This window comes from Ranitomeya imitator, chromosome 2 (genome assembly GCF_032444005.1).
Source record: "Ranitomeya imitator isolate aRanImi1 chromosome 2, aRanImi1.pri, whole genome shotgun sequence".
In the NCBI taxonomy this organism is placed as follows: Eukaryota; Metazoa; Chordata; class Amphibia; order Anura; family Dendrobatidae; genus Ranitomeya; species Ranitomeya imitator.
Window position 1 is genome coordinate 170,001,756 of NC_091283.1, and position 13,395 is coordinate 170,015,150.

The 13,395-nt window shown below is 46.7% G+C and overlaps 1 protein-coding gene across 1 annotated transcript in view; it reads right to left on the reverse strand.

Annotated features, from left to right (window-relative positions):
• KCND1 (potassium voltage-gated channel subfamily D member 1) overlaps positions 1-13,395 on the reverse strand; it is a 110,732-nt gene that overhangs the window by 46,375 nt on the left and 50,962 nt on the right. Inside the window, exons 5-6 of the mRNA XM_069747937.1 lie at positions 4,308-4,400; positions 3,182-3,414 (exon numbers count right to left, since the gene is read on the reverse strand). Of these exons, the coding sequence (XP_069604038.1) occupies positions 3,182-3,414; positions 4,308-4,400 (326 nt within the window). The remainder of the gene's footprint in view (positions 1-3,181; positions 3,415-4,307; positions 4,401-13,395) is intronic.

Sequence of the window (13,395 nt, forward strand, 5' to 3'; positions counted from 1 at the left end):
TTTTTTTTAATTATTTATTTAAATAATTAAAAAAAAAAACTTATTGTAGCGCTTCCTCCCCGGCGGCCGTCCGTGTCACACAGAGGACATCAATGTGTGTTATCCGTGTGCACGTGTGCGGAATGTTTTGCCGTCCGTGCTGATGGCAAAAAACAGACATGTCAGCATGTTTTGCCCACGGACACACGGTCCATGGAAAGACACTGACATGTGCACAGACCCATTCATTTGAAAGGGTCTACGTGTGTAGATGTATCTGGTACGTGTGAAAACTGTCACCACACGTACCGGAGACACGGACGTGTGAAAGGGGCCTGCTAGGTTCACATTGTGTTAGGGTAGTCCGTTTAGCGCATAGCGCTACGGACTGCGCTAACGCAATGTCCCAAAAGGGATCGCGTTTGCCGATCCCGCTAGCGCAGATGCCCGATCTGCACTAGCGAGGAACGGACCGCTAGTCCGTCACTCAAATGATGGCACATCGCTAGCGCACGCCCAATTTGGGCGTGCGCTAGCGATGCGTTCGCCATTACAAGCAATGGCGGCGTTAACAGACTACGTTACACCGCGTTATGCTGCGGTGTAACGTAGTCTGTTAAACGGGTTCACATAACGCAATGTGAACCTAGCCTTAGGGGGAGATCCACATCAGTAAGAGTAAAGGTGTTATTGGGACTTGACAAGGAACTTGAAAAAATACCTCAGTAAAAAATAATATGAATCTTACCAATGTGTGACTTTTCCTGCTGGAATGGCGCCAGCCCTGATGCGCATTTCTTTCGTGTGCGTTTCTTTCACTTTTAAGGCTGTGTGCACATCTTGCAGATTTTTCACGTTTTTTTCGCTATAAAAACGCGAAAAAACGCATACATTATGCATCCCATCATTTAGAATGCATTCCGCAATTTTTGTGCACATGATGCAGCATGTTCATTAAGTTTGCGGATTGTTTGCGGATTTCCCACTATATTATTGCATTGGGAACCTCTGGAAAAATCCGCAAAAAAAATGCACCAAAAACGCAGTAAAAACACGCAAAAAATGCATGCGGATTTCTTGCAGAAAATGTCCTGCTTTGCTCAGGAAATTTTTGCAAGAAATCCTGAACATGTGCACATAGCCTTAACCTTTTTGTAATTATCAACTAATAAAAACTATCTATTTTTCCCTTTGGGCTAAGTGCTATTTTTAAAGGTTTTCTCAGTTTCAAAGTATCTTTAGCCACTTATTTATTTGCTTATCACAGGTGCATTATTATTCCTTTAGGCCATGTGCACACGTTCAGTATTTTTCGCATTTTTTTCACTTTTTTTGCTATAAAAACGTGATAAAAACGCGAAAAAAATGTGAAAAAAACCACTTACATATGCCTCCTATTATTTACAGTCTATTCCGCATTTCTTGTGCAAATGTTGCTTTTTTTTTCGCGAAAAAAATCGCATTGCGGAAAAAAAAGCAACATGTTCATTAAATTTGCGGAATTGCAGGGATTCCGCACACCTAGGAGTGCATTGATCTGCATACTTTCCGCATGGGGCTGTGCACACCATGCGGGAAGTAAGCGGATCATGTGCGGTTGGTACCCAGGGTGGAGGAGAGGAGACTCTCCACGGACTGGGCACCATATAATTGGTAAAAAAAAAAAGAATTAAAATAAAAAATAGTGATATACTCACCCTCTGATGGCCCCGGAGTCCTCCCGCCTCTCATCGGTGCACGCTGCCGCTTCCGTTCCTATAGATGCTCTGTGTGAAGGACCTGCGATGACGTCGCCGTCTTGTGATTGGTCGCGTGACCGCTCATGTGACCGCTCACGTGACCGTGACGTCATCGAAGGTCCTGCACACACACACCATCTATAGGAACGGACGCCGCTGAGGAGATCGGCTGTCTGTGGGTGAGTATAACCATTTTTTTTTTTTATTATTATTTTTAAACATTCTATCCTTTACTATAGATGCTGCTTAAGCAGCATCTATAGTAAAAAGTTGGTCACACTTGTCAAACACTATGTTTGACAAGTGTGACCAACCTGTCAGTCAGTTTTCCAAGCGATGCTACAGATCGCTTGGAAAACTTTAGCATTCTGCAAGCTAATTTCGCTTGCAAAATGCTAAAAAAAACGCAAAAAAAAATGCGGATTTCTTGCAGAAAATTTCCAGTTTTCTTCATGAAATTTCTGCAAGAAATCCGGACGTGTGCCCATACCCTTAGTCTTCTTTTGGGTATACATACAGTATACCATGCCATACTTGATAAAACATCTATTCTACCGTCTTAGGCCAGGTTCACATTACGTTGAACCCGTCCGTTAGACGGATGACGTTACACTGTGGCATAACGCGGTGTAACGTAGTCCATTAACGCCGCCATTGAATCCAATGTCGGACGCATTTGGGCGTGCGCTAGCGATGTGCCGTCATTGAGTGATGGACCCTGGGACGTGGGCTGCAGCGTTTCCGGGTCCGTCACCGCTAGCACAGATAGAGCTACGAGATGCTCTATCTGCGCTAGCGTGCTGCCATACCGGCACTAGTGTTAACAGCAGCCCGTTAACGTATGTGTTGAACCGGCTGCTGTTAACGCAATGTGAACCCAGCCTTATACACTATGTATCGGATGTAATCTATTGTGTACAGTATATACTAATTTGAGGGGGCATTCTATGCTGACACCACTGTGCGCCAGTTGGGGGGCCACTCTCTGGCTAACAATGGTTATGTGAGGGATTCTGGCTAGCACTGCTCATGGAGGCACTTACCCTCTGCCACTATTCATGGGGGGCACTTTTTTCTGGCACTGATTTTTGGAGGGCACTCTTCATTTTTGCCAGCACCAGCTATTGACTATTCACAGTTTCCAATGTGTCCGGTAAGATTGGATACTATGTGGTTGATCCCTATAAAATCTCTTTTTCTTTGCACATCCATAGTCCAGGATGAGTCTCATCTGACACATGGAAGTAACTGGTGCGCACGCCGTGATTTTATTCTCACGCAGGATTGGTCTGTGAAGAAATGTGCACATCTGCACTGCCACACTGCACAACACAGGTGCGGGCAGCACGGTGGCTCAGTGGTTAGCACTGTTAGTAGGAGAAGCCAGTAGATTATCAGGCTCCATTCTCACTGACAAAAGTGGGAAACAGACTGTCAGTATTGCCAGCGCGGCTTTTGCTCACCTCTGGCTGAGACCCTTCTGTACATGCAGGGTATCCAGCTCTTGCATGCTGCCACGACTGACGGAGACGGTGGAGTTAGCCAGTCGTATGGCACGGCGCTTGGCTCGTCGCGGACAGCAAGATGTCGTTAGACCCTGCTGGGAGGAGACGGAGGTGCTGCGGCTGGTCCGATACCCTATAGACTCGGTCATCAGCGCTTCACTGTAGGTGTGCTCATCCGTGAATTCATGGCACTGGGAACAAGAAGGAAGAGGAGAAGGAGACAGCGATACAAGCAACGGATTGTGACACCTACACTAGATGGCCCCAAGCATGTGGACCCCTCCAAATAACTGAGGCATGTCAGCTAATTGCAAGTCAAAGTGTTCCTCTACATGCTGTATGTAAATTACCTTGTAGTAGTCATGGAGGCGGAGCCAGCTGGCAGAAGAGCCACGGTAGCGCCTTTCCTGCGTCGGTTTGGGTTGGTTGAGATCCAGGAGTACAACAGATGTCTTCTGGAGCCCATTGTAAATCCTGCACATGCGCCATTGTCTTCTAGTCCCAGTGCAGCTGGGTGTATAGTACCAGTGATGCCAGCCTGCTGCTCTCATGCGCTGGAAGCGAGTAGAGGACACCTGTACACCATGTTTCTCTGTTCATGCACCATAACACAACGGTACATACGCAAGATTTATTCCAGCCACAGCACAGGATTAGGCGCAGCATAATCTCTTCTGCCAGTGGCTCCTCCTCCATGACTCCTGCAAGGTAAATTACAGCCAGCGCTTGCAGTGGTTAAACTTCTTATGTTCTATATAAGACTAAAGCAGAAGCAAAAGGTGGAGGCTGAGCAAGGAGAAAACTGCTGAGATGCTCTTTTTAGAGGAGTATGCCGGTTTTGACAAGTAATCACAAATCTACAAGATCGGAGTAGGTCAGACCCACACAGATCACTAGAACAACGACTGATGGGGGAGGGGTGTTAGCGATCATGCCCCCACAGATATACTAGTTATGACCCATCCTATAACTTGTTAGAACCAGAATTAATGGATAACTTTTTGTCTACCTGTACTCACCACTAGAGGGAGCTGAGGAGTGCGCTGTGTACACTATAGACACAAGTCCGTCTATGGATTCTTACCGTGGTCTTCTCCAGACAGTGCAGCAGATGGTGATGCTGGAGCTCGAAGGCGGAGCGGTTCTTCACGCAGAGGGCGTGCATTTCAGTGTCCTCCTGCAGAGAAGCAAACCACGCTGAGATCAGAATCCCCTCCGGTCCTATACGTGATTTTGGGGGTGATCGTGTGTGGAGGAGGCTCAGGAGCCAGGCTCTCTCCACACACGACAGATTCTGGATATGTCAAATAGCTGGCGTCTGTGAATAACAGAGGAGATGAGCTCCAGCCATGGCCGTTAAACGCCACTGTCAATCTCTGACAGAAGCATTTAAAAGTAACCTGTCAGCAGGGTTTTGCTATTTAATCTGCAGGCAGCATAATGTAGGAAAAGAGACCCTGATTCCAGAGATGTGTCACTTATAAGGCTGTGAGCTCTAATTTCAAAACAATCAGTGTTTTATCAGCAGTAGATTATCACTGCCGGACTAGGTGTCATGTGCAAACCAGTCAGGCTAATATATTTAACCCCGCCCCCATCACGGATTGGAAACCTGCACACAAAGCTGCCAATCAGGGGTGTGGGCGGGGTTATACACAGCTCAGCATTTAAAGCACTGCTACATTTACAAGAGAAAACAGGGATTTCATCAAACCTGCACCAGGCAGTCCAGTAAGTGTTACATTGCCGGAATCAGGCTCTCTGCCCCTACATAATGCTGCTCTCAGATTACATAGCAAAACCTGATGACAGACTCTCTTTACATGGAACATGATGCTGCTTCCACTTACTGGCTCTTTTTAGCGCACTGTGACACAATTGCAGGGCGACACAATTACAAAAATGTGTATATATATATATATATATATATATATTTTTTATTTTTATTTTATCTACTATATAATTGTCTAAGGGTCACTTCCGTCTGTCTGTCCTTCTGTCACGGTTATTCATTCGCTGATTAGTCTCGCCAGCTGCCTGTCATGTCTGCCGCGACCAATCAGCGACGGGCACAGTCCGGAAGAAAATGGCCGCTCCTTACTCCCCGCAGTCAGTGCCTGTCACCCGCATACTCCCCTCCGGTCACTGCTAAAGCCGGTTTCACACGTCAGTGGCTCCGGTACGTGAGGTGACAGTTTCCTCACGTACCGGAGCCACTGACTCACGTAGACACAGTGAAATCAATGCATCTGTGCAGATGTCATTGATTTTTTGCGGACCGTGTCTCCGTGTGCCAAACACGGAGACATGTCAGTGTTTGTGGGAGCACACGGACCACGGACCTATTAAAGTCAATGGGTGCATGTAAAACACGTACCGCACACGGACGTTGTCCGTGTGCAGTCCATGTGCCGTGCAGGAGACAGCGCTACAGTAAGCGCTGTCCCCCCCACTGGTGCTGAAGCCGCGATTCATATCTTCTCTGCAGCAGCGTTTGCTGTAGAGAAGATATGAATAATCGCGTTTAAAATAAAGATCCATGTGCCCACCCCCTGTGCGCCCCCCCGCTGTTATTAAAATACTCACCCGGCTCCCTCGCTGGCTGGCGCTGCTTCCTGTCCTGGCCGCACCTTCTACTGTATGAGCGGTCACGTGGGGCCGCCCATTACAATCATGAATATGCGGCTCCACCTCCCATAGGGGTGGAGCCGCATATTCATTACTGTAAATGAGCGGCCCCACGTGACCGCATACAGGAGAAGGTGCGGCCAGGACAGGAAGCAGCGTCAGCCAGCGAGGGAGCCGGGTGAGTATTTTAATAACAGCGGGGGGGGGCGCACAGGGGGTGGGATCATGGATCTTTATTTTAAACACGATTATTCATATCTTCTCTACAGCAAACGCTGCTGCAGGGAAGATATGAATGGGGCTTCAGCACCACATGCAGGGGACAGCGCTAAACTTTACCAATTTTTCTGGTACCGGAATTATCTGGACGTGTGAGACTGGCCTAACACAGGGTAAATGCCAGCGGTAACGGACCGTGTTATGCCGCGGGTAACGCACTCCGTTACTGCTGCTATTAACCCTGTGTGTCCCCAACTTTTTACTATTGAAGCTCCCTATGTGGCTTCAATAGTAAAAAATGTAATGTTAAAAATAATAATAATTAAAAAAAAAAACCTGCTATACTCACCCTCCGTAGCGCTCGCGCCGGCCGCCATCTTCCGTTGCAGGTTCCGGTGGCAGAAGGACCTGCCATGACGTCACGGTCATGTGACCACGACGTCATCACAGGCCCTGCGCACCTGCACGACAAGGACCTGCCAGGACATCACTGTCATGTGACCGCGACGTCATCACAGGTCCTGCGCTAATACCAACCCTGGGACCGGAACCTGCCGTGGACTACAAGGGGCCCTCGGAAAGGTGAGTATATGTTTATTTTTTATTTTTTCACCTGTGACAAACCTGGCTGGCCAATATACTACTTCGCTGTGCAATATACTACGTGACTGGCCAATATACTACGTGGCTGGGCAATATACTACGTAGCTGGGCAATATACTACGTGGCTGGGCAATATACTACGTGGCTGGGCAATATACTACGTGGCTGGGCAATATACTACGTGACTGGGCAATATACTACGTGACTGGGCAATATACTACGTGGCTGGGCAATATACTACGTAGCTGGGCAATGTACTACGTGGCTGGGTAATATACTACGTGGCTGGGCAATATACTATGTTACTGGACAAAATACTACGTGACTGGGCAATATACTACGTGGCTGGGCAATATACTATGTGGCTGGGCAATATACTACGTAACTGAGCAATATACTATGGGGTTGGGCAATATACTACGTGACTGGGCAATATACTACGTGACTGGGCAATATACTACGTGGCTGGGCAATATACTATGTGGCTGGGCAATATACTACGTAACTGAGCAATATACTATGGGGTTGGGCAATATACTACGTGACTGGGCAATATGCTACGTGACTGGGCAATATACTACGTGACTGGGCAATATTCTATGGGGTTGGGCAATATACTACGTGACTGGCAATATACTACGTCACTGGGCAATATACTACGTGGCTGGACAATATACTACGTGACTGGGCAATATACTACGTGACTGGGCAATATACTACGTGGCTGGGCAATATACTACGTGACTGGGCAATATACTACGTGACTGGGCAATATACTACGTGGCTGGGCAATATACTACGTGGCTGGGCAATATACTACGTGACTGGGCAATATACTACGTGACTGGGCAATATACTACGTGACTGGGCAATATACTACGTGGCTGGGCAATATACTACGTAGCTGGGCAATGTACTACGTGGCTGGGTAATATACTACGTGGTTGGGCAATATACTATGTTACTGGACAATATACTACGTGACTGGGCAATATACTACGTGGCTGGGCAATATACTATGTGGCTGGGCAATATACTACGTAACTGAGCAATATACTATGGGGTTGGGCAATATACTACGTGACTGGGCAATATACTACGTGACTGGGCAATATACTACGTCACTGGGCAATATACTACGTGGCTGGACAATATACTACGTGACTGGGCAATATACTACGTGACTGGGCAATATACTACGTGGCTGGGTAATATACTACGTGACTGGGCAATATACTACGTGACTGGGCAATATACTACGTGGCTGGGCAATATACTACGTGACTGGGCAATATACTACGTAACTGGGCAATATACTACGTAACTGGGCAATATACTATGGGGTTGGGCAATATACTACGTTACTGGGCAATATACTACGTGACTGGGCAATATACTACGTGACTGGGCAAAATACTATGGGGTTGGGCAATATACTACGTGACTGGGCAATATACTACGTGACTGGGCAATATACTACGTGACTGGGCAATATACTACGTGGCTGGGCAATATACTACGTGACTGGGCAATATACTACGTGACTGGGCAATATACTACGTGACTCGGCAATATACTACGTGGCTGGGCAATATACTATGTTACTGGACAATATACTACGTGACTGGGCAATATACTACGTGGCTGGGCAATATACTATGTGGCTGGGCAATATACTACGTAACTGAGCAATATACTATGGGGTTGGGCAATATACTACGTGACTGGGCAATATACTACGTGACTGGGCAATATACTACGTGGCTGGGCAATATACTACGTGGCTGGGCAATATACTACGTAACTGAGCAATATACTATGGGGTTGGGCAATATACTACGTGACTGGGCAATATTCTATGGGGTTGGGCAATATACTACGTGACTGGGCAATATACTACGTCACTGGGCAATATACTACGTGGCTGGACAATATACTACGTGACTGGGCAATATACTACGTGACTGGGCAATATACTACGTGGCTGGGCAATATACTACGTGACTGGGCAATATACTACGTGACTGGGCAATATACTACGTGACTGGGCAATATACTACGTGGCTGGGCAATATACTACGTGACTGGGCAATATACTACGTGACTGGGCAATATACTACGTGACTGGGCAATATACTACGTGGCTGGGCAATATACTACGTGACTGGGCAATATACTACGTGACTGGGCAATATACTACGTGACTGGGCAATATACTACGTGGCTGGGCAATATACTACGTAGCTGGGCAATGTACTACGTGGCTGGGTAATATACTACGTGGCTGGGCAATATACTATGTTACTGGACAATATACTACGTGACTGGGCAATATACTACGTGGCTGGGCAATATACTATGTGGCTGGGCAATATACTATGTAACTGAGCAATATACTATGGGGTTGGGCAATATACTACGTGACTGGGCAATATACTACGTGACTGGGCAATATACTACGTGACTGGGCAATATACTATGGGGCTGGGCAATATACTACGTGACTGGGCAATATTCTATGGGGTTGGGCAATATACTACGTGACTGGGCAATATACTACGTCGCTGGGCAATATACTACGTGGCTGGACAATATACTACGTGACTGGGCAATATACTACGTGGCTGGGCAATATACTACGTGACTGGGCAATATACTACGTGACTGGGCAATATACTACGTGACTGGGCAATATACTACGTGGCTGGGCAATATACTACGTGACTGGGCAATATACTACGTAACTGGGCAATATACTATGGGGTTGGACAATATACTATGGGGTTGGGCAATATACTACGTTACTGGGCAATATACTACGTCACTGGGCAATATACTACGTGACTGGGCAATATACTACGTGGCTGGGCAATATACTACGTGACTGGGCAATATACTACGTGACTGGGCAATATACTACGTGACTCGGCAATATACTACGTGACTGGGCAATATACTACGTGGCTGGGCAATATACTACGTAGCTGGGCAATGTACTACGTGGCTGGGTAATATACTACGTGGCTGGGCAATATACTATGTTACTGGACAATATACTACGTGACTGGGCAATATACTACGTGGCTGGGCAATATACTATGTGGCTGGGCAATATACTATGTAACTGAGCAATATACTATGGGGTTGGGCAATATACTACGTGACTGGGCAATATACTACGTGACTGGGCAATATACTACGTGACTGGGCAATATACTATGGGGCTGGGCAATATACTACGTGACTGGGCAATATTCTATGGGGTTGGGCAATATACTACGTGACTGGGCAATATACTACGTCGCTGGGCAATATACTACGTGGCTGGACAATATACTACGTGACTGGGCAATATACTACGTGGCTGGGCAATATACTACGTGACTGGGCAATATACTACGTGACTGGGCAATATACTACGTGACTGGGCAATATACTACGTGACTGGGCAATATACTACGTGGCTGGGCAATATACTACGTGACTGGGCAATATACTACGTAACTGGGCAATATACTACGTAACTGGGCAATATACTATGGGGTTGGGCAATATACTACGTTACTGGGCAATATACTACGTCACTGGGCAATATACTACGTGACTGGGCAATATACTACGTGGCTGGGCAATATACTACGTGACTGGGCAATATACTACGTGGCTGGGCAATATACTACGTGGCTGGGCAATATACTACGTGGACATGCATATTCTAGAATATCCGATGCGTTAGAATCGGGTCACCATCTAGTTTATTTATATTTATTTATTTACAAATTTCTTAATAATTTATTTACTTAAAAAAATAAAAAATCTTTGCAAGATTGTTATCGCCATAATTAGGCTATGTTCACACGTTCCTGATTTCCCTCCTTTTTTTTCAGGACTAAAAACCGCAGCTCTTGGCAGAAAACGCAGGTCCTTTTTTTGGTGCTTTTTTGGTGCGTTTCTTTATGCGTTTTTTTATGCGTTTTTTTATGCAGTTTTCTATGCAGAGTCTGTGTGTTTTCTAGGAAGTTTTTAGGGTTAAAATGGCTGAAAATACCCTAACCCTACCCCTAACCCTACCCCTAACCCTAACCCTACCCCTACCCCTAACCCTACCCCTATTCTAACCTTAGTGGAAAAAAAAAAAAATTCTTAATTTTTTTATTGTCCCTACCTATGGGGGTGACAAAGGGGGGGGGGGTCATTTACTATTTTTTTTTATTTTGATCACTGAGATAGGTTATATCTCAGTGATCAAAATGCACTTTGGAACGAATCTGCCGGCCGGCAGATTCGGCGGGCGCACTGCGCATGCGCCCGCCATTTTGCAAGATGGCGGCGCCCAGGGAGAAGACGGCCGGACGGACATCGGGAGGCCGGGTAAGTATAAGGGGGGGAGATGAGGGCACGGGGGGGGGCGTCGGAGCACGGGGGGGTGACATCGGAGCATGGGGGGGTGGGATTGGGGCACGGGGGGGCAGCCACACTGCAGCGGTTCTGCACCACAAACCGCAGAAAACCCGCAGATATTTTTTTCATCTGCAGGTTTTACTGCGGGTTTGACCTCACAATGGAGGTCTATGGGTGCAAAACCGCTGCAGTTCCGCAAAAAGAAGTGACATGGTACTTCTTTTTTACCGCGCTATTCAGCGCGGCTTTTTTCGTGATTTTCCGCAATGTGGGCATAGCAGTTCCTGTTTTCCATAGGGTACATTGTAATGTACCCTGCATGGAAAACAGCTGCGGACCCGCAGCGGGAAAATCGCGGCGATTCCGCATTAAAAAAAGGATGGTGTGAACATGGCCTAATTCTGACCTGGAGAATCACAGTAACTTTTAGTACAATGTTTTCCAGAAAAAAAAAAAAAAAAAAAACCATGGCAGCATTGCATTTAATTCCCAATTTCACCATATTTGGAATATTCTTCCCGGTTTTCAGTACATCATGTGGTAAAATGAACAATGTCATTCAACACTGCACAGCACAAAAAACAAGCCTCATACAGCTGTGGGGAGGGAAAAATAAAGTTATGGTTCTTAGAAGAAGAAAAAAAAGAGCAAAACGAAAATTGGCTGCGGAGAGAAGGGATTAAAGGATTTGTCCATCTTTGGCGACATTTTTTTTTTTTTTTTACTTAGGCCAGTTTCACACGTCAGTGGCTCCGGTACGTGAGGTGACAGTTTCCTCACGTATCGGAGACACTGACTCACGTAGATACATTGAAATCAATGTGTCTCTGCACATGTCAGCGTGTTTTCACGGACTGTGTGTCCGTGTGCAAAACACGGAGACATGTCAGTGCTCGTGGGAGCGCACGGATTACACGGACCCATTAAAGTCAATGGGTCCGTGTAAAACACGTTGTCCGTGTGCAGTCCGTGTGCCGTGCAGGAGACAGCGCTACAGTAAGCGCTGTCCCCCCCACTGGTGCTGAAGCCGCCATTCATATCTTCTCTGCAGCAGCGTTTGCTGTAGAGAAGATATGAATAATCCTTTTTTTTTTTTGTTTCTCGTGTTTAAAATAAAGATCCATGTAAACACCCACCTCCCACCCCCCGTGCGCCCGCCCGCTGTTATTAAAATACTCACCCGGCTCCCTCGCAGTGTCCTGTCCTGGCCGCAGCTTCTACTGTATGAGCGGTCACGTGGGTCCCCCGATTACAGTCAAGAATATGCGGCTCCACCTCCCAAAGGGGTGGAGCCGCATATTCATTTCTCTAATGGGCGGCCCCACGTGACCGCTCATACAGTAGAAGGTGCGGCCAGGACAGGAAGCAGCGCCAGCGAGGGAGCCGGGTGAGTATTTTAATAACAGCGGGCGGGCGCACAGGGGGTGGGAGGTGGGTGGGGACATGGATCTTTATTTTAAACACGAGAAACAAAAAAAAAGGATTATTCATATCTTCTCTACAGCAAACGCTGCTGCAGAGAAGATATGAATGGCGGCTTCAGCACCAGATGCAGGGGACAGCGCTTATCTCTAGCGCTGTCTCCTGCACTGTGCATGTGGTACCCAGGCGGCACACGTGTGCCACACTGATGTGCCACAGAAATGCACGGGCACACGGACACGGATAATTCCGGTACCGGAATTATCTGGACGTGTGGGACTGCCCTTAAATGCATGTATTTGGGGCCAAGAGTCATTTTTGCAGTTGGATCTCATTAAAGAGATTTCACCTTTTGCCTTCTCCAGCCTCCTTGTGTCGCTCGGCCTATTGCTGGCTGTAGAATGAGCTAGCTGAGAGTCCGTCAGTGAGCTCGGTCTGACGGGGAGTTCCGAACTCCTATCTGACATTTTCTAAGCTTCTCTTAGCTGATTTATACCCACAGATCACATCACAGATGAATGTGCCTGAAAACAAAAGGTCTGTAAAAGAAAAATGATGCAAAATGTTTAATGTTACCCTAATGTAAAAATTATATTTAGCCCCAAAAACATTCATTTAAGTTAAAAAAAAAGAAGTTCCCAAAAGTTTACAACCCCTCTAAGGAAACTTTTGGAACTTCTGAGCAGCTGCATGTACAGCAGTGATCTCACCCCATGCCGGGAGTTGTAGTTTTGCCACAGGCTTGAGAAGATTGATCTATAGCAGTGGTCTCCAGTTTGGTGGTCGCAGAACTACAACTCCCAGCATGCCGCAGATAGGAGACAGCTAGTAAATGCTATTCTTCATTGTATTCCTGCCTCGCGTCATCCCTCATCTTCCTCTTCTCCTCTCTTTGTCAT